A 24,931-nucleotide genomic window follows, 5' to 3' on the forward strand; every position below is an offset into this window, starting at 1 on the left:
GGCAGGGGTGGGAGGCCACGCGTGGACGAGTGTGCAAAAACCCAATAACCCAAAGCTCAAGGTGACAATGATGGAGAAGGCGGAAGGCGGTGGAAGACGGAGAGGCGGAGAGGCAGGCGCTGGGTGAAGTGGGTGCCACAAAGTGCTTGCATTTATGTGTGGGTATCTCTCTCTCCCTCCCTCCCCCTCCCTCTCTCTCTCTCTCTCTCTCTCTCTCGTTCTATGTGCTTGAGCTGCTTGTTTGTTTGCTCTTGCTTCGCTCCTCTCTCTCTCTCTTACTGTTGCTGTTGCCTTATTATATTTTACAGGAGAACAAAAGGCGACTGTTGCCTGCTGCTTCTCTGACTGCTGCTGTTACTGTCTTTTCATTGTTGGACAATAGCTGCGAGGCAACGGCAGGGAGCACGAGTGAAAGCACAGGAGAAAGCACCTTCGCAGTAAGCAATTCATATTCTTGATACGGGCTTCCCCCTTCCACACCTTCTCAACCAACACCTGGGCCCCCCACTGTGTGTTTACTGTGCACCTTGTTGCTGCTGCTGCTGCTGCTGCTGTTGATGTTGCCCCTTGTGTCCAGTGTCCAAGAGTGCATAAGACCAAAGTCAGTTAGTTGCATGTGTGTGTGAGTGTCTCGACTATACCCTGCACGCCTTTCCGGGGTGGCATATTTATGGATTATCGGATGACTTAAGAAAACGTAAACTGATGGCTCCAATGGAGCTGAATGTCAAACAAGATTGCGTGATTGCCGAGTGCAAGGTCAGCGTGCAGAGGGATTTTTTAAAGCGTAGAAATCTTTAAATTTCGTTGCTCATAATTACAAGGCAATAATCGAGTTTATTTCTTTTATTTTCAGAGAAAATCTGCAGGGAATATCATGATAGCAGCGCCATCAGCAGGGTAAGTAAAAATATTAAATACAATTCTTGGCATAAATTATAAGTTCCGTTTGCCCCCTGAGAAACAACCTGTTAGACGGCATCCTACTACTTATCTTTTCGATATTCGATTTTTCATCCTTTTTATTTCATTTTAATTATTCTTTTTTTACCTTACACCTCTCCGCTCACAGGGTATCCCGCGCGTCGTAGATCCCACTCTCAGTGTCTCACCTATTTCGAGGTTACACATGCCAGTGGCAGTGCCAGCTTCTAGCTGCAGTTGAATAAATTTGCACAATGTCACGGCAATTATGTAAAACAGCGCCATTAGTGCAAAGATTTTCACCTCGAGCGGAACTGAGGGACTGCCTGAATGGCTGCCTGCCTGACTGACTGACTGACAGAGTGACCCCGTGTGAGTGAGTGAGTGAGGAAGGAACTGTGTGAGTGACAGACATTTGCTGGAATTTATGAGGCATGCTGTTGCAAGGACAATGCAACCTGTAAACAGACTTGTGTGCGTGTGTGTGTGTGTGTGTGTGTGTTTGCTGCACCGGCTGATGCTGCTGGCTGGCATTGGTGAATTATTTATGCCAACTTGACATTTACTGTGCCGGGCCAAACAGTTGGAGGCCGGGCCAGCTGCAAGCCGTAAGCCCCCGGACGTAGGCCGTGTGTGCACAGGCCTTGTCCTTTGCCTTTTTGCATAAAATAGTTTTGTGCTTGTGCAATTTTTAGAGCGTACTTTGCAGCACGGAGCGCAGCTCGCATTAATTGCATCGCTGCGAACAACTTAAGCCACAGATAACTGGCTGCAAAATATACATTCATATATTTCTGTGTATATATTTCTTCATCTTTAATAGATTTGCATCAGCAAGGCAGCCGAGCAGAAAATGAAAATGGAAAATGAACAAATTCAACTGTGGCAGCCGCATCGAGGCGGCACAGGGCAGGGCAGGGCAGGGCTGGGCTGGGCTGGGCTGGTCCAGCCGCAATGCCTCTTAAACACATTTTAAATATTCATAATTCAATTTTGACTTGGTTTTTCGTTCAACTTTTTTCTTCTTTTTTCTGTTATTTTGTTTGTTTGTGTGGCCAGTCAACGTTGCAAGTATCTTTGCCTTTGTAGTTGTTAACTTGTTTGTAGCTGCCGCCATGGCTCTGTGGCTCTTGCAACTTGCTTGCCTCATGCCCCTACTGCTGCTGCTGCTTCTCAGCTTCTTCGTATCTTATTTTCTTTTCTATATTTTTGTTATTGTTGCTGCTGTACGTTATTAATGAGCAAAAGTGGAAATGCAGGCCACAAAAACAGATAGAAAGATGCAATGGGGCGGGTCGTTTGTGGGGTGGTGTTGGTGTTATAAGGCAACAGTCGCTCGTGGCAGACACTGCAAATGGTAGAGTACTTGCTGGGGTACATGGATATCTCCACAATATTACTGCTAAATATCTTTCTCGGAATGGGCAACATTATCTGCATCTTTTTTTGTTTCAAAATCGAGTCCAATTTCCGCTCTAACCTCTCTCCATTAATTCTCTTCTATTTCTGCCTTAATTCCTATAATTTGTAAGCACTTTCCAACACTGGCTTTGTTGGCAGGTGCTCATAGACTTAGCCTCAACCGTGGCGCCTGCAGGGTAATGGCTTACTGGCTCTAGCCATGGCCAGGGGCCAGTCGCTCAGTCGTTCCATCGTTCAGTTATCCAGCAACAAAGCAAAGTAATAATTTTCAAAGTTTTCTGACGTTTTCCACCACTTGTCTCTCTCTTGGGCACTCCTCCCCTCCCTCTTGGCCAGGCCCCTTTCTAGGATGCACTTAAGCATTTACGAATAGAAGATAGATTTTTAATAGGACCGCGTGCCTCATTAGTTCTGATACATAAATAAATGCATATAAATATAAGCAGTGGAAAAAATTAAATATTGTTTAGCCAGAGCTAAGCAAGAGGTTGGCAGAAAGGGGGGAGAGTGGAACCACAGCAGGGGCCATGGCCATGAGGCGGGTCTGGCTTTGGATTCAAAACTTGTGATTTTGTCGTTTGACTTCTGAAAGAAAGAGACTGGGAGCAGGGGGTGTGGCACATCATATTTATCTGCAAGTTGAGCAAAAGCTATGGCATAAGCCTTTAGCCCCCGCCCCACCCGTTGCCCCGTGCCAGGCCAGTCAGCAATAATAAGGATAATGCATGGCTCAGATTCCTTTACAGTAGCTCAAAAGTAGCTCCAGGAGCAGGCTAGGAAGCGGCAGGAGCTCAAGGAGTAGCAGAAGCTGAAGCTCAGAGCCGAAGCGGTTGCTGTGCCACTGAAAAGTATCTAAATAAATAGCTCAGCAAACTGAAGTTTGTCTCGAGTTGAGAGCTGTATCGGGAGAGTGCCCTCGCAGCCAGCCAGCCAGCCAGCCAGCCAGCCAGCCAGCAGATAGACAGAAGCAAAAATCTTACACCTGGAAGCTGGGCTTCTGCGGCTTCTGGCATGGCTTCTGGCTGCTGCTGCTGCTGCTGCTGCTGGGCATGGGATCTATTGCTCCACCGCTACTCTGCTTCCTGGGGGGATTTATGTTGTGAAAAGTGAAACATAAGCACAGCGGATTGCAGCGACTTTGCCAAAGTCAGACACACGGAATATACTTCCAGCAGGGAAGTGGAATAAAAAACACACACACACACATACACCTCTATGTACATGTGTGTGTAATACATAGAGCGACACGTGCCACATCATGAGGCAGTGGCATAAATGTTGGTCCAGGCACACCCCTCATATGAGCCGCAGATGAATGCCAGATATTCAGCGTTCAAAATGTTTATATCCGCTGCAATTGCCGTCTGGGAATGGGGAATGAAATGAGCAGCGGGAGGCAGAACATCCTCGTTCGCTCTCTCGGATCATAAATCGCTAAAAATGCTTTTCCTAGCTGGTAAATATTGCGGAAAAGTGTGCGGATACAGATACAGATACAATAAGCACAGGAAATAAGGCAGCAGCAGATACAGATACAGATACAGATGGAGATACAGATACAAGCAATGAGCTGCTGCTGCTTAAATGCGAGTTACACTGCAGGTAGATCAGAGATGTGCGCGGCATAGATGAATGGCCAGAGATGGTATATTTTACACTATGAAAACATTCACAGACGTTGCTTAGATAGATTCTTGGTTAACTTTTGGAGCACAGGTAATCCTTGATACTGAACTCTCAGCTGTAAGTGGAAATGCTCCCCACCAACTCCAACTTAAATTCCTATTCAAACTACTTTCTTTACACTTAATTAAACGATTTCCACCTGGCTACCCTCTGGTTTTGGTTCTCCAAAACTGAAGCAGAAACTCCTCGAAATTCCAAGGGGTCAGGGCAATGGCTCCTCGATGTTTAAATGAAGTCGAGAAATGAAGTTGCAACTGCAACAGGCCCACGCCTAGCTACAGTTTTATTTTTGTTGGTTTTTTTTCGCCCAAATTTAGTAGCAAAAGTGCAACAATTTGTCTATGCTCCACGCTCTCTGTTGGTGTTTTGGATACGGTCAAGAAGCAGCCAAAGCAATAGCAACAATAGCCAGCCCCTACCCAGCCGAAAGTTGTTAATTTTTACGTAATGGGAAAAGTTTTTAATCTACGCTTTTTGCACGAGAAACCAAACAAAATGCAACAAACATACACAGAAAATACACACACAAAGCGCACACCCACACACCCACACACACACACGCACCCACTCACGCTTAATAAAATCGAGCTTTATGGCCACTGCAACACCCAACCAAAAAAAAGAGAAGGAAAGAAATAAAACACAAAAAAGCAGCAGGAATCCCGAAACCAAATACAGTTGCACGCTGCAGCAACAGCAATAGCAACAACAACAACTGCGGCAGCAAAAGATACAAAAATGTACGATTTCCATTTTTGTGGCACGCATTTTGCACCGCACTTCCCCCTGCCATTTTTCCACGCTTAACAATTAAAGCGACAAAGTGGAGGTGGTCCAATGGCAAAAACTAATTTGTTGCCCGGCGAACCTCAAAAATTAGTTATGCAGCGCACCCGGAAAACTCGATTGCCAGCCCATAAATTGCCGTTGCAGGCCACAAATGCAGTTGTTGTTGCTGCCGCCACATCAATAAGTGATAAGCTTTAGACAAATTTGTCAAAATTAACTGTCACAACATTTACACTCTGCGGTCGACTGACAGTTGCAGGAGGGTGCTGCAGCAGCATGTTGATATGCACTTGGGCACATGTTGCGGAGTGGCACGGCATGCAACATGTGGTGGTTGACAGAGGCCATAATGTTGCAGATATTTCTACATGTCTTTTGGGCTGAATTGAAAGATTTCCAGCCAGATGCTGTTGTGGCACATATGTCTGTCTGCATCAGCCACAAAAACTAATCAGCACGCACCACAGTTCCCAGTTCACAGTTCACAGTTTGAGCTTCAACTTCTGTTTGGAGTTTTTCCATTTTTTATTTGAAAAGTTGGCAGTGAGACGGAGAGCAGAGAGCAGAGCGCCAGAAGCATAAATTTCAATCCCGCGAGATATTTTGCTGCTTTTCGACACCAGCTGAAAAGTTAGCCCTGCCCTGCCCCAAAATTAAGCTGTGACACTTTGGCTGCCACTTGTTACAGCTTCAACGAGGAGAAGGGCTTCAGTTTCAGCTTCGTTGAAGCCTGCAAATCTCCAGTTGGGAGCTGCTCGCCCCGAATGGCATACAAAGTATTAAAAGTGTCCAAATGATGATTGTTTCGGTTATGGCCAAGCCAAAAGCTTCCTCCACTATGGCGTCTAAGCTTGTTGTTGTTGTCGCCCTGGGAGTTGGCCCACCTCGGGACACGTCTGCGGTTGTGGCTCTGCCGTTGACAAATGTCTCCTGTCTGACCCGAGTCCTGGCTTTATTTCAATTTGCCAACGAAATGCTTAAAGCCAAAGCTGATGAATGGCTTGGCGCACATTCAGGCTGGTAATTATTTTCATATTGATTTTACAGCAGCCGAAAGTCGAGAGACCAAAGGACCCCACCCACCGCCTGCTACTCGATAGACCTGTTAATCATGCAGTCAGCAATGGTGCAACATCGTTGCAACAACAACAATTGTGCCTCCAAGCAGGTTGTCATTTTACAGCCCACATGGGTCGCTTGTAAAGTACTCAAAGGGGGCAGCAAAATCTCTGCAATTTTTGCATATTTATGGTAGCAGCCTTCGGGATCATCGCCACAACTAAAAAGCCCACAGAAAGCAATTATCCTTAAAATTAAAACTCATTCATTTGTTGAGCAGCCGAGGCGGTGAGGAGGGGGCGGGGGCGGGGCAAGCGTAAATGGATTTGTGGAATGTGAAGGCGGAAAAATGTTGCCTGCCATTTGTTGTATTCAAAAGAGACATTGAAGCTGGCCGCCAGGATGTCGTGTGTTATATGAGGAATGCATATGTACATATATGTATATGTAAATATGTATTTATGTACATATATTCCACTGCTGTACATGCATGATAAATACATGTTTTTGGTATTGTCTGAAAATGAACACAATGCCCGAAATGAGTGAAAAATTTATACATTTATTTCTTTATTTTCAACGAAGTGCTTGCTCTTCTTTCATGCATTTATTTACCGTACTTTTACGTGTTGTATACACTTTCTGGAAGGGTAGTTTGACTAGCTCTTAGCATGGGGGAAATCTATTGAAAATCGTGAACTTTCGCGGGGGGAAATCCCCAACCTTTCGGCAAAGCAAACTGCATTTTCAATGATTTCGCAAGTGTATCTACAGCTTCTGCCATACTTCGTTTCCTCTTTTTATTTGTATTTTTTAATTTTGAGTTTCAAATTCTGCGAATGCTGCGAATACTCATTGGTTTTCCGCTGCTCCTCCGAACGCTGCTCCTGGTGCTGCTGCTGCTCCTGCTTGAATATTTGTTTGTTCTAGCCATGCCCCAACCCTGCCAACCCCTCCTCTCGGCACTCCCCATTTAAATAATGCTAAATCAATGGCTAAATATTCCACGGCGTATGCTTGATTTGTCCTACATTACGCATACGCAATGACATTGCCAATTGCAGCTCCAATTAGAGTGAAGATGCCTTAAAGTTTCTGCCCCACTCCCCACATGTATCTCACACAGAATTTTGATTTGAAGTTAAGGCTCGGCTTGAGCATTTTCTACGCTTTTTGTGCTTTTTGTTTGCTGGGGTTTATCCCCGCTCTCCCCTCCGCTTTCCATCACCGTTTGGCTTTCTGCTACTTAGTATGTTGCTGCCTTTCCCTTTCCCTTTCCCTTTTCATTTCATTCTTTATTATGCAGTAAACTTTTTCCCGAGCAGCAGCACAAAGTTTTCCCTTCCCCCACCGACCGAAAAAAATCAAATAATTTGTGAAAAAAAAGAAAGTTTTTTGGCGACCATATCCAGGAGAGCAGCGCAGAGCTAGGGAGTGGGGGGGAGTACGTGACGGGTACCTTAGTCTAAATTCAATTTCATTGTCCCGAAAAATGGCCCAAGGGGTCGCTCCGTGGCTCCTTGGCTCCTTGGCATACGCCGCTCCGTTGCCAGGATACGTGAGCTCCTTCCGGCTTCGACCCTGCTCCACCTTCTATTCCGGTGTAAAGGCCATAGACCAAGGGCCTAATTATAGGTCTCCAGGAAGTTGACTAAGGATCACAGCTTTGCCGTCTTCTCAGCATTGTGGCCATCCACATCATTGTTATCATTACTCAGGCCCGTCAGGGCTCTTCATCTTCGTCTTCGTCTCCGTCTCCATTCGCAGCTCCATTTCCATGCCCATCTAAGCTGCACTCTGGCGCTGCTCCTCCTGCTGCTGTGCTCGGCATTTTTATGGCCTTGTCAGGTGGAAGACTTGTTTGTTGCAGCTAAAACTATTTAATAATGTCAGCCGCCGCGTTATGCACTTGTGCCTGGCAGTGGCCGTGGCAGCGAGCCAACACAATGGGACATCGTCTGACACCTGACGCGTGGCCCAGGCTTTGGCTGCTTTCGGGGGGTAGGGGCCAAAGTTCATTTGCAAGTGTCGCTGGCAAACAGCAGAGCGTTGAGGATTGTTCCACCGTGGGTATATAGGCTGGAGCTGCACTTAAATTGTTGACTTGTGAAGCTTCATCTTTGGGTGTTCCTGCTGCTTCGGGAAGTTCTTTGAAATGTTTGTTAAATCTGCCAGCAGTTACTCTATTTATTTATGTATTTACCCATCTACAAGTGCACTCTCTTTTGGCTCTTCTACAGGGTACATTCCATGTCTAGTTTGGAGCTTTGGCTGCCAATGTTTTTGCTGCAGCTGCAAGCCCCCCACAGCAATCCACTTTTGCACTTAACAGGGGATAACGTGCGGCTTTTTGTAGCAGGCAGCAGGCTGCAGGCTGCAGGAGTCTGGCAGTTGGCAGAGACAAAAGGCGCACTGGTCCCAGACAACAGAGGGACTACAGGTTGTCGCAAATATCACGCCATCCATGTCCATGTCCATGTCCAAACAGTTGATGGCCATGTCACCATGCCACAAGGTCCTTGAAGAGCCACCAGAGACGCCAAAGCTATGCCAAGGGAAGAAAATACTCTCCTTAGCTATGACAAGTGGAGGCAGGCAGGAGGAGCAAGCCAAAAGGATAAATGAGCATTAGGTAAATGTTCACAAATGATTTCCACGATAGATCATATCCAGTTTGCCAGTTTGTCTGCTTGGCTGTTGGCTGTTGGCCATTTGCCATTGCAGCCACTAACAAGCGACTGCTAATTGCAGACATTTCAGAGGCACACACACACAGGACACACACACAGGCAGACCAGCACGTGGAGGAGACACCGCGTGGGGCATGTAGTATATAATGAGGCGGTGGCCACAAAGCAAAGCGAGCGAGCAGCGCAACAGAGGCGAACCGGCCAAGGGAGTCGGCATGCACAGGAGGCAACACCCCTCCCCTTCCCACACCCCATTCCTTCCCTCCCCACACACGGACTAATGGCTCTCCGCTTCCGCTTTCTCCGCTTTCTCCGCTTTCTCCGTTTCTCCGATGCGGCGGCATCAGTGCAATGCGCAGCACAAAAATGTTTCAGCTTCTTTCGGCGTTGGCAAAAATTTAATTTAGAGCCAAAAACGTAACGCACTGCGCCCCCCGCTACCCCGCTCCCCCTACCCACCGCTTATCCTTGCTGCACATGGACACCCAGCACCTAAAGGATGCGAAATGGGTCCCAGACTGCCGCCTCACTGCTGCTGCACGGACCTGGACCTGGCTCCGGCTTGCCGCTCTGCCGACAACGTTATTTATGGCATTCCTGGACGGCCTTTGGACACTGTAACCGCATTTCTTGTTGCCACGACTCTCGACTGCCGACTCTCGACTCCCGACTGCAGCGCCCCAGCAAGCAGGGCCCCAGCTTCTGGATCTTTGGCTCCTCCTCCTTCCTGCTGCTGCTGCTGCTGCTGCTGCTGCCTCGGACCATTGCCGTGTTTAGAGTTGTCCAGCAAGCAATCGTTAATGGCAAAAGGGGGAAGGCAGAGGGCAGGCTGCAGCCAGGGAATGGCCCGGGCAGAGGTGGCGCAGGGCCAGGGGCAACGCTTAACGTGAACCAAAAATGCTTTGAAATTAAAAAATGTGCTACCAAAAATTAACGAAAATGGGTTAAAGATTTCAGCCCAACAGCCACCCGCCCCACCAACCGCATTCATGTGGCAGAGAGGGTGGGGTGGAGGGGCATGCTGCATGCTGCATGGTGCATGGTTTTATCGCTGCCTGCGTATAAATGAAAATGTTCCTCATAAATGAAAAATGGATTTTAAAGGTGTTGCAACGCGCAGCAGATACGTGTCCTGCGATACGGAAGTCCAACTTGAAGTTGAAGGAAAAAGTGTTGTGGGGAGGCTAGAAATACGAGAGGGAAACGTGGCATTAAAGAGGGTTGCGAGTGGCAGGAGATGGAAGGATAAATTGGTAAAGAAATGACACATCAGATGGGTTGGGCATTGATAGAACTGGGGAAATGATAGGGGAAGATCTTCAGCTGTCAAAGAGTAACAGGAAGCGGATCCCGGATGACATAAAACACATGAAACAATAACCAATAAAACTAGGAAAACTCAGCACAGTTTAAGGCAATAAATATCTACATTTTGGACACCATAAAATATCAAAAACAAAATATAATTGGCCATAAATTAAAGCCGCATCAGAATTAATTTTGTTCGCTTTAATTGGCCAAAAGGTGGCCATAAGGAGAATCTGAAGCCAAAGCCAAAGTCAGATCCAAATCCAAATCCAAACAGATATTTCTTTCAGAGGATTCACGCAGGGAGCGTAAATCCAAATGCCAGAAACAATTCCAATTTAAAACCAAAATGGAACACAAAGCAGCCACAGGGAGTAGGGTTCAAGGATGGTTAAGGGGCAGGGGCAGGGCTAGGGGCAGCGACCATTTCGCACCTCAAGCTGCAAGCTCATAATTATTTGGAGTTGATGTTGTCGGGGAACAAACGAAAGTTACCAACGGCCAGCGAGCGGCGCACACTTTTTCCACTTTGTTGCATTCAACAGCCAGCAAACTCCACTCCTGCCCCACTGCTGCTCCCCCCCTGCCACTCCCTTCCCTAGTTCTAGAAAAGTTTAATGTTTATTTAGTTGTTTATTTGTTTGCTGCTTGTGTGCTTTGACCACCGATCTGTTGTGCAGTTGAGTGTGCAAAATGCCACTCCCCATGTCCGCTCGCCCCACCTGCTGCCACCTTTTGCCAAAAGGATATTTTGTTTTTCGCTTTCGTCCTCTCCCGTTCGCTCCCCTTTGATTTTCATTTATTTTTATTCGTTTTTTTAAGTGTGGTTTATTTATTTGCTGTGCAAAAAGGCAAAAACTAATTTTGAAGTCAATTAGAAATGTTTTTCGAGAAGAGGGAAGTTAATGTAACAGAGAGAGGGAAAGAGAGAGAGAGAGAGAGAGCGAGAGAGAGAGAGCGAGAGATAATCAAATGCAAAGGGTAGATCCCTGGCCAACGAGATGAAAGTGTAGCCTAGGCCCTAGGGGGGGAATCATGTGGCTATTTATGGAGTTTTTACACATGAAATAAATATAATAAAAATTACTCTTAACAGAGCTGAAGAACATACAGAAATTATCCCAATTATGCGGCTTCTGTTGCACAGGTACAAAGGAGTAAAAAGGACTCCAAATTAGGCTCTGCATTATGCCATGTGGAACCTCATAAGTTACGAAGACAAATCGGAAACCTGCTCCCAAAAACTATCCCATCATTTGTACGTACATAAATCTTATTGCTTTGGACACAGTTTGTGTAATATGAGACTTGAGCTCTTGGCCCAGAGCTAAGAGTTAAGCCAGGCCTACAGCTGGGACGAGCAACTAATATTCTGCCCCCGCGCTGCGTCTAAGGTGCCAGAGCTGGGTGGTGCCCTCTTGGGGCATAACATCGCATGTTGCATACGCACTGGCGTCACTCAATGTTAGCCCTGGCCTGACAAAAGGAGCCACTCCCAGGCACCCCCCTGTCTACCCTCAACTCTTCTCTTCTGCTCCTCTTTTGTTCGGGCGGGAAAGTGTGCTCTAAGCCAAATGCCAAAATGGTAAACAATGTGCAAATGCTTTTTGCTGCTGTGAGCCTGTGAGTAAAATTAAAACAATAAACGATTCAAATGCAGCACAAGAGAGAGGGAGAGAGGGAGAGGATAAGAGGGGGGAGAGAGGTGAGACTTTGGGTAAAAGCAAACTTCGGCCAGCAAACTCCTTCGTCTACTCCAGCTACTGCGGCGCTCCGTAAAAGTTGTTGAATCAACCTCAATTGTAGCCTCAACAATTGGGTGGCGTTTTGTATGCGTGAGAGTGCTGCCACTTCCACTCCCACTCCCACTCGTATGTGTTGCATGCAACGCAGGCAGGCTGACAGTGAGCTGGAGCGAGGCAGGTCTGTGGCCTGGTCAACTAACATTTTACCTTTTAGGCAGCTCTCATGCATGAAATTGGAAGAGTAGCAATTGATTGAACATTTTGGCAGCCAGGGCACAGGCGTAGGTGAGAAGAGACCAAGAGAGCGAGAGAGAGAGAGAGAGAGAGAGAGAGAGAGGAGAGTGCATATACAAAAGCAAAGGATATACACCAATACATCGAACCAAAATAAGGATAATAATGTCTGCTGCTGCTGCTGCTGCTGCTGCTGCGGTTCACTTAATATTTTTGACGTAATTTGAATTTTTGGGCAGCAGCAGAAAAAAAAAAAAAAAAAAAAAAAAAGAGCAGAAAATTGGCAGAAAATAAAAGAGCCGCAGGAGCCGTTTGAGATAAATTGATAACGCAAGCATTATTTGGGCATGTGTTAGCGATACTTAGAGGCGGCAGTCAGTCAGCAGGGGGCGTGGCACAGGCAGGGAGAAGGAGCGTTGGGGGATTTCAAGCCACTAATCCGACAGGCAAAAGGGGAAAAGGGAGTTGGAGCAGGAAATGGCATAAAGAAGTAGCTGAAAAGTGGCAGGGGGCAGAGGGGCAGACGGGGCATGGGGTAAGTGGAAAGCGCATTTTTTTGGCGCATTTAACTTTGCAGGATTATTTGGAATTTATGCATAAACAAGCAAAGGGACGTTACCCAAAGTCATTTGTTCAAGTCAAGCATATGAGGAATAAACTGTGCAGCCCCCTGCCACAATCCGCTGTCCCAGAACAGAACAGAGAGAAGCAGAAAGAAGAACCATCTCTCGTCTCGCTGCCTGACAGCCAGCCCCTTTGTTCTGGCCTCATTTTTATTGCCACTAGCGAAACAATTTCACATTTGCTTGCCACTTATTTCAGCAGCCAGCCAGTCAGCCAGTCAGCCAGCAAGTCGACTTGCAAATTGCCAGAAACGCCCAGCGAAAGTGAGACAGAGCGAGGGAGGGAGAGAGACAGAGAGATGGTGCAAAAGGCCCATGGATGGGCATGGAGCGAGGACAACTTTCGATTCGGCACAAAGTTCAAGGGGCAGCCACTTGGACCCAGGGTGGCACTTGCATTCGCTGCCACCTGGCTGCCTGCCTGCCTGCCTGCCTGGCCGCCTCGAGTGGCCATTTGCGGAAGGTCAACGCGAGAGTCACGTAGCAATGTTTATTTAATAATTTATTTCCGTGTTGCCTCGGGCATCAATGGAAGTCGATGGCGTTGAAAGATTAAAGGCAAGAAATTGCAGCAGGCGGAGAGAGGTGAAGGTTGCCCAAAGGAGTGTGAACTTTGTCCAAGTCCAAGTGGCAGAAAAGTAACTCAAAAAGGAAAGCCAAAGCCCAAAGCTAAACAATTAATTGACAAGCCATAGTCACAGCCTAAATCTTAGAGGTACAAATTCTTGCAGTTCCTTCGGCAGACAATTCAAACTCTTGGTACTTCCACCTGTGTCGCGACTTGCTTTAACTTTTCGATGGATTTTCATTAGAGGATCGACATGCCACACACTCGACAATGTACCTTCTGCCTGCGTCACGCCCCCAGCACAAGCGGCACTAATTGAGGAGCCACAAAAGTTGCCGCACAGACAGGCAGACAGGCAGACAGGCAGACAGCCTTCAGCTTTGGGGTTTCGTTTGCCATTGTCATACACGGCGTATACGTCATATATAAGAATTCCGAACGCAGACCGAAAACTATGAGTGCAATTGAAGTTACTTCTCAAGGGTTTGCAGCACTCGAATTGTCCTTTGGCTGCTGACAAGCCATCTAGCCAGTGAGCGAGCGAAAGAGAGCGGCAGAGAGGCAGAGAGGCAGGGAGAGAGCGAGGGAGGACAGAGGATTCTCTGACAGAAAGTTGCTGCAATTTTCGACTTGACTTGGCGAAGGAGTCGCAGCAGGAGCAGGAGCAGAAGCAGGAGTCAGCGAGTCAGGAGCTCGAGATTCGAGATTCGAGACTCGAGTCGTGGCGGCTGTCTTTTGGTCCTGCAGTCCGTTTGCCGACAAGTTATTTTATTGATAAACTTTTTACCGAGTGCACTGGCAGTGGCAAGAGGGCAAGGGGCACGAGGGCCAGGGGGAGTGGCTGAGGGGCGGGACGAGACTGCTGCCAGTAGCTGAGCCAGTCGCTGATTCGCTCTTTTGACGTTTTTGCTTTCCGCTTTTGCTTCTCCTCCTGCTGCTGCTACGTCCCCCTGGCTGTGCTGGCTTTCTGGCTGTCTTCACATTGTTTGGCTTAAATGGCATTAAATCCTTTTAATGCCCCGTTGGCCAGAGGGGCCCCGGACGCAGGCACTTTGGGGAAATCAATTGTGCTGATTGTCCTGCAATTGAGCTGCCACCATTCCCCCTTTTGCGCCTCCCCTTGCCAGCCGGATGGGTTACAGCTCACTTTTGTTTCGCTTTTTCCCTGCCCTTCGGCAGAGTATTTATTTTTTCTGCACTCCTGCCCTGACACTTGGGGACATTATCCACTGCTGAAAGGCAAATTGAAAGATTTCTATCGGCGAAACTGTTGCACAGACACACACACACACACACACACAGAGAGCGAGTGTCGCCCCGCATTGCAGCGCATCATCAAATGCCTGAACATCTTCATCCACTGCCATTTGATGGTCGTCTTCGAGTGCCGTGTGGCACGGGGGGGGGGGCAGCAGCTCCTGGCCTCAGCCACCTGGCTGCACTGCGAGCTTGCTGCGTGCTGCGTGAAGGCATGCCCTGCCTCATCTTTATTGCCACTTTCAAGTTGCACGAAATTAAACTCGTTTTACGATCAGGAATGCAGGGATTTACCTCCACCCAATGGCCTGTCGAATGCCAGCCGTCGTCCGTCGTCAGTTTTAAATCTTTAAGATGCTGGCGGTTGCATTTGCCAGCCTTTTAATTATGAAAGTGTGCGGTGGTCGAGTGTTATTAATTACAAACAAAGCGAGAGAAATCCTTGTGAAGAGAGACTGGGAGCTGGGAGCTGGGAGCTGCATCGCTCAGAGGCTAAGCCAAACCACTCAGCCGCAGAGTTGGCCATTAGGCTACGGGCGCTGCGAGTCCAAGGCGCTGCTGCCATTTGCTGTATGGAAAATGTGGGCGAAAATGGGGGGAAATGGAAAATGCCAAAAGGCAAAACTGCAACAAAAGGCCACAGCCGAAATGCTGCGAATCTTTTAGTGAAAAATCAAGCCGGCTGGCTGGCGCGTGCGGTCACGTGGCTGCTCTTGATAAGAAAACGCTTAGAAAACGCGTGACCACAGCAGGAGGAGGAGCTGGAGTAGCTGCTGCTGAGTCCAGGTGAATGCAGTGCCTCCGACCACAGCCGCAAGATAAACTCCACAAAAGGCTGCCAGGCAAAAGCGGCAGAGTTAAAAGAAAACGCAACTTTAGCAAATTTCCCCAGCACTCCGCTAAGTTTTCAGCTTGTTTTGCTTTTGCCCATTACCTTTTTTTGTGTGTTTCCTTTTTGTGATTTCTGCTCGCTCCTTTTTTTCGCTGCGCTTTTCACAGTTTGCGCTGAATAAATCATGCACTCTTTGCCAGTCTTTTTGTTTTTTTTGCTCCTGGCTGTGTCTGGTTTTTGTTGCTGCCAGTCATAAAACAATTGACGTTAAATGTTGCCAAATGAAAACTCTGACTATGGCGGTGGCAGTGGCAGTAGCAGGAGGCGGTGTCTGTGGCAGTCGGCTGAATGCGGACTTTGTTAATACGCGATTGAAAGGATTATAAGTATATTTGCAAATAGCATTTAAGAGCACGCTAAGACGATTATGCTGCTATCCTTGGGCAGTGGAGTGCAGCAAGGGAAGAGCATTATTTACCAGCTCTTTGTTTGCAAACAGGTGGATCAGATGGAGTGACATCTAGAGGGAGGAGCAAGCCAAAGCCTCTGTTCTATAATTCTATTAACAACTTTATGCATATTTGTATGCACATCAATCGCTTATCAAGCTTTAAGAGCTGCCCAAAGCTTCTCTCTTTAATCTTAAATTTAATTCAATTCGAGACTTTGCCTAAAACTTCTTTAATTACAAACTTTTAGCCACTACTCTCTAATTTTGCCTAGTCCTGCCATTTGATGTGTGTGTGTGAGAATATTCTATGACTAATTAAGTGCTTGACTGGTGGGTCTTTGCAGCCCATTCAGTTTCATATGCAGCGTCAGTCGAGACTCTTGCCACAGCATCGAAGGCAAGGGCTCAGAGTCACAGCGTCGCCCACTCGACCCGCTTTGGCTTTGGCTTGGAAAAGTGTTTTTTGCTTACTTGTGGGCCGTTCATGCACTTTAGTGCTGTGAGCAGCTGCCTTGAACTTACACACACACACACACACACACAGAGGAATCTACAAAGACACCCACACACACATGAGATAGAGACACTTCAAGGCGCTGCTCGTTTTGATTTCAACCAAAAAATGGGTTAGGAGTTCTTCTATTAGAAAGGAATGAAGTAGACGTAAGGAAGCTGTGAGTACCCTGGAATTTATGGGGTTATGTGAGTATATTTATGTACGAGTTATTCCTGCCTTTCGGTTTTCGATTGATCTATGGTACTCTTCCATTAGCTAAGTTTCAGTCACTGCTCTATATATTTTCCAAGCTCTCCTTATCTGTCTTGCCAAACATCTGCACAAGTCCATCATACCCCTCCTCGCACAGCGCATAATTCCCACATAGACAAGGAAATCTTCTCTGGACTTTTAATTGACTTTAATTTCCAACACCCCAAAGGCACACAGCACTGACTCCTCTCCTCAGCTTCCCCAAAGCTATGGCCACAGTCAGAGCCAGGTCCATATCCAGAGCCGTGCCGTGGCGTGGCGTGATGTGGCGTGGCACGTTGTCCTTCAATGGCTTCACTTGGCCATTGTTTTGCCGCTTAAGGCCTTTTTGGGGAGCTGTCAGGCGAGAGTAGGTGAGCGAGAGGGGTAGAGGGGGGTGTGGGCTAAAATAAACATACGGCTGCCAAGTTAAACATGGTCTCACACACACACACACACACATAGTCGCAGTGCCACACTCGAACATACTCGCCGTGCGACATGGCGTAACACTCACACACACGGACACTTAAGTTGCCAACAAGTCGGCGCTGGAGCAGCTCCTTCTGCTGCTGCTTCTCCTTTGCTCTCATCTCAGCCGTAGAGCTGCTCCTTCGCTCGCCTGCTGGTCCGTCCCGCCTCTTTGCCCCTCCTGGTGGCCACAGAAGCGTTAAAGTTACCGTAACGCGCTCTCTGCTCTGCTCTGCTGTGTCGCTGCTCAAATATTTACATTCCATTTAGGCGCCGGCCTGTCTGCTGCTGCGCTCAGCTTCTGTGTTCCTCTTTTCCACTCTCATTCGCTGTTCTCTTTGCTCTGCTGGCACTTCATCTTCATTTCACAGTTATTTTCAACTTCATTTGCGTGGTAAATAGGTGAACAAATAAGCTCACTCAACCGTGTACTCCCACCTGCCTGCCCTCCATCGCACCATGCCCCCCGTGCAGAGACCCTGGCTTGACGGGCAGCACGCCGCCTTGGCATTAATATATGCCCTCGTAACTGTGTCACGGTGTCGTTTAACTTATTAGCCTCAGTGTGAGCCTCAGACGAACTGGAAGTGGAAGTCGAAGAGGAAGTCGAAGAGGAAGTCGAAGTAGAAGTCAAGTCTCAGCAGCAGCCTCTCTCAGGGGAGGGCCAGGCCATGCCAGGCCCGGATCTGTGGCCTATTTGCATTAGCCGCAGCAGTTCATGACATTTAATTGATGGCAGGGTATACACACTATAAGGGAAAGTTTGTTGGGGTGAAAATATAATCAGCACCAGCCAAATTATGTTTATAATTATTTAATAATTTGTCTTACATTATTATATCATACTTTTCGAATAATTCCGTCCTTCAATCTTACACTTTCCCAGTGTATCTGGGCATTCGTCGATGCCTCAATTAGCAGCACAGAAACTTTCGCAAGCACTTTTTTGCGCCTGCCATGATGGGGTTGCTGGGTTGACAAGTCGAGCGCAAAAAATGTCGGTTAGCCGACGGACCGAGTAAATGTTAGCTCGCCTCGCCTCGCTCCGCACCTCTCCTCCCTCTGCCCAAACAAATGCCAGGCTAGACGATCTGGCAGCGTGCGGGGGTGGGGGATAGATCCAGGGGCGTAGATTAAATAATTCATTAAGGAAACTCAACTGTCGTCGACTGCGGCCACATCTTCTTCGTTTTTCGCTCTTCGTTCTTGGAGATGTTGTGATAAGCCAGGGGTAATTAAGCGCCCAGTCGTGGGCTGTGGGGCTGCGGGGCGGCGGAGGCGTGAGAGCCCTGAGTGTTGGCCGTAAAATTTGTTGCACGAAAGTTTTCGCGCGCATAGATGACATGAATTTAAATAGAAATTAAATTAAAATGAGTCGCAGAGAGTGCGCGCGGCCGAAGCAATCAGCGCTTAAATTGTGCAACAAATTTTGGTTTAAGAGCGCCGAGTGGAGGGGGAGGATTGAAGGAGGGGTTTATTTAATAGCCGCGCGAAATTGGCGCAGCTTGTAAACACACACAAACACACATGCACAGACGCATCAAGAGAGAGCAGGGACAGCAGTAGACGCGAGCAGAGCAACGCAAAGCTGAGCAGGGCACAGAGGAGAAGAGAGAGCGTGTGCCAGTGCAACGGCAACAGCAATTAAAAGGCCGACAGACAATGTAATGCATGCACATTCATGCACGATACGAAGCGATACTCTGTGAGCACACACAACAGTAACTGTTGTTGCGAGCCACTTCATCTACATATGTATGTACATATGTATGTATGTATGTAATGCATGCATGCGAATGTCATGGAAACTTGTAAGGCAACCCTACACCACTTAAACAACAATCCCACTCTTTTGCTTTCTGTCGTTCCCCTCTTCAGGCAGATTTATGGCAGAGCAGGAAGAGAGAGCTCCGCCTGCTCTTATTGCTTGACCGACTCTGTCCCGCTCATCAGCTGTTGCTGTTGGTGATGGTATACGTTGCGTTTTACACCGAAGTTCAGCAAACGAACTACACACCCATGCCATTGGTCTTTTATTTCGATATTATCATGATGGTAAAAGTCGAATTGTACATATTTTGTTGGTGCAAAAATATTCCAAGCAGTCGGCAATGAATCGCTGAAAAACCTATCGTGTTACAGCATTTTACTGGTTTGCTTTCACATTTTTGTTCAATATTTTTTTGAGATGGTCCATTGTTAAACTTGGCGCATTGGTTTCCCAGTTCTCTGGAGTCCCCTCGCAACCAATTTGCCGCTGCCAACTGTTTTATTGCAGTTTTATTCTGTGGGCGGTCCTGTTTTTATTTGTTATTGCAAAGTGTTAACTTAAAGTTTGTTTATATTGAAGTATTCCTAGAAATAAATACCATTGATTGTGTGCACCACGGAACTCATCAGTGACCGATGGGGGGGAGTGGCGAAATTCAGTGGAAAAAGCTCATAAAAATCAAAGCAAAGGGCAGGGCAGGGTGCGCACAATTGCTAAATGCAGCGCAAAAATGGCAACTAATTAGGAGAGAAGCGCGACCGCGACATCGTTTGAAATGGTTTCCTAATTAGGCGGCGGCAGTGCTGAACAGGCAGGGTATGTGAGGCCACCTTATGGAACGGCATATGAAATGCATTAAATACAACACTGAGGGACGCATCATCACGGGAGATGGGACGGCAGATAGACGGATGGACTTTAAAGGAGAACACAAACAGAGAGAGAGAGGAGTGGAGAGCAGAGCATGCATTGATTTATTGCCTTACGGGGGATCGGAATGGGATCCCCTGCGATGCTTTGTTCGCCGGTGCATGAATGTCACTGCTGAGCCCAATGGACAGCAAACAGGGAATCTGGCAAAAGGGCGTAAAGAAAAGAGAAAAGGGAAAAGTAAAACACCAAACGGAGGGCAGGGAGCTGGGAACTGCTAGCTGGGAGCAGGGGTTAAATGGCATTGAACATTGGCGGAAAGACAGAAAGAACGAACAGCAACAAATAACACAGAGAGAGAAAGAGAGACAACAACAAAAACAAAAGCAAACAAACAAACAATAAATTCCACCAAAGAGAGCAGCAGCCAAAAGGAGCACAGAAATCAGCGCACGTTAGCAATTAATAATGGGAGACCAAAGTATTCCGAGTCACAGAGTCCCAGTCCCAGTCCCAGTCGCAGTTCCAGTCATAGTGTCGGTTTCGGTGTCGGTGTCTCCACTGGGAGAGTCAGAGTCGGGAAACGGAGGAAATATTTGGCGGACGGCCTGCGTATGGGCACCTAAGCACCACAAGAAAATCCCCAATAACAAAAAAAATAGAAGGAAAATAAAGGATTGAAAGATACAAATGTGATGTGGGATGCCCCAAGCAGAGCCCACAAAAAACTCGGGACTCCACAGATGTAGCCTGTCCAACAGTGTTGTCGCCGCACTACGCCATGCAATACAGGCAGCAACTTCTGGTGGAAAATGCCGGGAAATGTATGGCAAATGCTGCTCAATGGTCGCAATTTCGGTTCATAAATTATCCTGGGAAAAGGCAAAGGGAGAATGCGGCTTACAGCGGAAGAAGACTAGAAAAAAGAGTGTATCACAATAGCAAGGTGCAGTTAGGAGAGGGTACGGCAGGGTCTTTGTGAACAATTGCTGATTGCTCTGCCCGTGGGAATATATGGGAGGACAAGTCCTTACACTCTCAAGCGATCCTAGAAGGTACGTTCATACATTTAGGAGTGGTCGTTCAGCTAATTTAATTCTCTTTCGCTTCTAGTTTCCTAGTTTCAGGATCACTCTCCTTGGCTCGCATTGGAGCGAGAGTCGCACCCAGCATAAGCCCCTCTTTAACCTGCTCTTCCCATTGCATTTCCAGCTAGTCTACCATTTCTGTTATAGCTCCTGCATTGGCTGTATGCATTTCCATTTATACAGCCATTAAAGCCGTTAACCCCGCGACACGCTGACAGTTGCATAATATTAAAATTAAATGCCACGTACACAACGCCACTAGCTCCCAGCTCCCCAACGCACACACTTGCCTCTGTCCTGTGCGTGTGTGTGTGTGTGTGTGTGTGTGTGTGTGTGTAATTATTAATTTCTAAAAAGCCATTCAAAAATAATATAATTTGAAAATGCGCTCGCCGACGTGCCGCGACGCTCCGTTTCAATGTCTCCTAATGTCCGGCCAGGGGAGAGTGGCGCCGGCAGAGGACAGCAGCGGTGCTGTTGTTAGGACATTAATTTATATGTGTATGTATATCTCTGTGTGTGTCCCAGAGTCCACACCAAATCAATATTCCCGCGGCGTAAAGAAAAATATGCCAAATGGCCAAAAACTATCCAGCGTCACCCCAACTCGTTGGCGCTTCCGCTCCACATTCCCCTCTTTCTCACTCTTTCACTCTCAGTTCGTTTTGATTTAAAAGCTCACCCACGCACACATGGAAATGGAAATGCAACTAATCCTAATTTAAATGTTTTCGTTTACTCTTTACCCTTGCCCCCAGCCATTTCTCACACACGCTCTTTGGCTGTCGATTGAAGCGCAACATTTAATTGTTGCAAAAATTCAACAAAGGCAACGATAGGAGGATGGACAAATGGGATACCCTGGATATGAGATGCTTATACATATATCATTTTATTGTATTTATTTGGTAATTAATTATGAAATCTTTCATCACGATAAAGTGCTCCCAGGAAAGTGCTTTCCAGAGCGCAAATCAATACAGAATTCTACTCTATAGCTATCCTCCTGCTTCTATGCGCTACAAACCTTTGGTGTCTGCCATCATGCCCCTCGAAATGCAAAAATAACACAGAAAAATAGAACGAGAAAGAGACAGAAGAGAAAGAGCAGCAAGAAACGCGAGTGAAACGCTTTGCATAACAAATTCAATTAAATAAGCTAGTGCATGAATTAAAAACATATTAAGCTTAATTGGAAAATGAAAATTCGGTTAACATGCGAATAATACACAATGTTAAGAGCATATTCTTCTTCTCTCTTGCACAGCAACAACAACAAAACACACACACAATAAAAATATGTTAAATATTTAATTGCCACCGAACAATGAGCACACAAAGGACAATCGTCGCCTTTTTTTGCACTTGCTGTTGTGGAATAAAACTAAAATTAAATTACTTATATTATGTCAACTAATTTGGGCTTTCATTGGAATTACTTTGAGGCAGAAATGGCAAATCAATTTGCAGGCCATGCCAGCCATGGATTTGAACTTAATTTTCAAATACTTTCCGCACTTTGAAGTGCCCATAAATTGCGGCATGACTGGCCATAATAATTCCAAACGCTGCCAGGCCACAAATCTCCGGCAATTCCCCAAATAGTTTTTAAAAGCGCGTCAACAAAGCGAATAAAGAAAACAGAGAGGAGAGAAGAGAACTAACAACGGAACAACAATATGTTCTGTTCCAACAAGTTAAATCAAATATATTGCTTCGATTTGTTGCACGCTGAAATGGGGTTCGTTTCGGTATTGTTTCTGTTTTATTGTTGTTGCTGCTGTTGCTGGTGGAAATTGCCAAACACAAAGTTCAACTGCAATTAAAATGGCCAGCAAAGCTGCAGCAGAGGAGCAGCAGCAACGGGAGCAGCAGCGGGAGCAGTGAAAATGCTTTTGACCAACGACAAGAGAAACATTTTCGGGAGGGTCTGCTTATCTTCTAGTTGCCGCTAGTTAACAAACAAACCAAACACACAACAACAACAACAACAACAGCAACAGCAACAAAAAGTCATTGCAAAAGAGACATCATTCCGGAGCGAAAACTTTGCACAGCATTCGCCATTGCCGAAGAAGCCATAAAAATGTTGCTCATGAGGCGGAGAAATGGTACATTGGTCAGAGCTGAGCCACTGGACAGCAAGGGGGGAGGGCGGTGTAGCACAGTGGGGGCTCAAAATAATGAGCCTGCAGTGGCTGAACCTAAATGTTACATAAAATTAGGCAGAAAGTCGTACACTTGCCTTAGGTACAGTCTCCCAAGCTGCACCAAATTGCATGCCTTGTGCATGACGACGTATCCTCACTGTACGCTCTCTGTTTGTGTCCGTCTGCGGCACGTAAATCGCTGTAATAGAAACATTGCATTTTATTGCAGTTGTCTTCGTTCTTCTGGCTGTGCTTTTCCTCTGTCCTTTTCCCCTTTCTTTGTTTTTGGCCAATAACATTCTGATAAATGGTCAAAACGGCTTTCGTGTCGATGTCCTTGAGGCACTGGCACTGGCACTGGCACTGGCAGTGGCAGTGGCAGCAGTAGGACCAGCTGCCTCGAAGATATTTGTCTAAGCAGCGAGAGAACTTTTCAATTTTCACTAAAAGTGTTTTCCTTTGCTGCTGCCCTGCAACCCGGTGTCCCCCCCAGTTCTTGTGATTTTGTGGCAGCAAAGGAGTGAGCCAGCCACCTGTCGCGGTTGCACTTGCCACAGCAGCAGCTACTGCAGGTCGGATTATAAATGGTGTCAAGCCAACGAATCTCTTCATCATGGCCCTGCCGCCTCCGCCCATTTGTCTTTGGCTTTTGCTTTCCTTTTTTTTTGGGGCCGAGCACTAAAAATAAACTTTAATTAACTTAAGTACATGGCTACAGGCAATTTGATTGGGATTTTAAGTAGGGTATTTTAGGAGGGAAAGAGGGTATGCAAAGGCTTCCTTGGAGTCTGTCTTTCCCTTAGATTTCTGGCTGGAGTTTTGGATTCTGGATTATCTTTTAGGTGAGCATCAACTTCACAGGGTACTTTCCACTTCGCATATCCCTTTAACATTATTTTTTGTGCATTCTTTTTGTCTCTTTGCTGCAACCACAATGAATAATGCAACTGTCCAGCGGTGCAGGAGACAAATTTGCATGAACTGACTCGTCCCAGTGGCCTGCGTCCTGTGTCCTGTGTGTGTGCTGAGTGCCGCCCCAGGATTGTGGTTGCAGTCGACAAAAACCCAACACATGGGAAACCCATTTGGTAAGTGGAGCCTCGCTAATGTCAATTTATTCCAGCTCCAGCCACCACACCCACTATTTGGTGTTCTCCTGCAGCCAGCTCCTGTGCTCCGCCAGATTCGCATAGACATCGGGCTGGCCGGCACAGCCACCTTTGCCAAGAATGCCAACCAGGCTGCCATTTGCCACCAGAGGTGCGCCCTGGTCAAAGTAGCAGGCGCCAGCAGTCCCGCCAGTGGTGCAGAGTGTGCGCTCGGAGATGCCTTGGATGGGTTGGAACTGCCCAAAGATCGACACATCCCTGGCACATTGCTGCACGTTGAGGATCTTCACGTGGGCCTGCTGCAACTGCTGCGATCCGGTTGTCAGCCAATCGATCCAGTAGAGTCTTAGAAGAGTAAGAATCGAGTGCACTCTTCTCCACAGAATGCTCCAGCTGCTCGACGAGGTGTAACCCCAGCCCGAGACGATTGCCTCAGCACTGTCGCTGGGAGTCTCCGTGGCCAAGGGGATTACTTGCACCTTGTTCTCCACTACGGTGACATTCTCACACAGCTGCAGCAGTGCCAAATCGTTGTCGTAGCGGAACAGATTGTAGTGCGGATGAATGTGTACACCACAGACGTGGATCAAGGATCCCCCCGTGCAGCGGGTGCTGCTGCCCACGCGCACCTTCAGCTGGGAGATGGCGACCCTGTGGACACACCAGCCGCTGGTCAGTACGAAGTTCTCCTGGACGATGGCACCGCTGCAGAGTGGCGCGTTTTGGATCACGATCGATGCCTGCCAGGGTGCAGCCTGCAGCTCCACGGTGGTGCCAGCAATGATGCGAGGAGCGAGCTGCCGAGCAGGCACTGCCTGTGGCAGGACTGATAGAAGGAGCAGCAGGTGGCGCATTTTTTCCATAACTGAATTGAGGCTACCAGAGGGCTTTCTTTTATGGGAATTTTGTGGAATTTCTTAGCTGAAGAATTTTGTGTAAAATGTGTTTTACATTTGCCTATCTGCGTGTGGGATCATTCATCAATTTGAGTTACTGCCAGTTCTATCTACTTGGAAGGGAAGTGAATGCCAGAAGCTTTGGTCTCAACAAACTGCGCAGCAACTAGGTCAAGTAAGTGCATCCACCAAACAATATACAAATATTCCACACTTTCTGCTACAAAATACAAAAACTGC

At 47.2% G+C, this 24,931-nt stretch overlaps 1 protein-coding gene and 1 long non-coding RNA gene across 2 annotated transcripts in view; one reads left to right on the forward strand and one right to left on the reverse strand.

Annotated features, from left to right (window-relative positions):
• LOC117891301 overlaps nucleotides 1-21,812 on the forward strand; it is a 37,066-nt gene extending 15,254 nt beyond the window's left edge. Inside the window, exons 2-3 of the long non-coding RNA XR_004648619.1 lie at nucleotides 857-900; nucleotides 21,295-21,812. This is a non-coding gene — a long non-coding RNA (uncharacterized LOC117891301). The remainder of the gene's footprint in view (nucleotides 1-856; nucleotides 901-21,294) is intronic.
• A 1,550-nt stretch (nucleotides 21,813-23,362) lies between these two features.
• LOC117891300 (trypsin alpha) lies at nucleotides 23,363-24,649 on the reverse strand. Its single transcript, XM_034796707.1, has one exon. It carries the CDS (start codon nucleotides 24,647-24,649, stop codon nucleotides 23,828-23,830), a length of 822 nt encoding a protein of 273 aa, XP_034652598.1. The 3' UTR covers nucleotides 23,363-23,827.
• Nucleotides 24,650-24,931: the final 282 nt, after the last annotated feature.

The sequence above is a fragment of the Drosophila subobscura genome, chromosome E (genome assembly GCF_008121235.1).
Source record: "Drosophila subobscura isolate 14011-0131.10 chromosome E, UCBerk_Dsub_1.0, whole genome shotgun sequence".
NCBI lineage: Eukaryota > Metazoa > Arthropoda > Insecta > Diptera > Drosophilidae > Drosophila > Drosophila subobscura.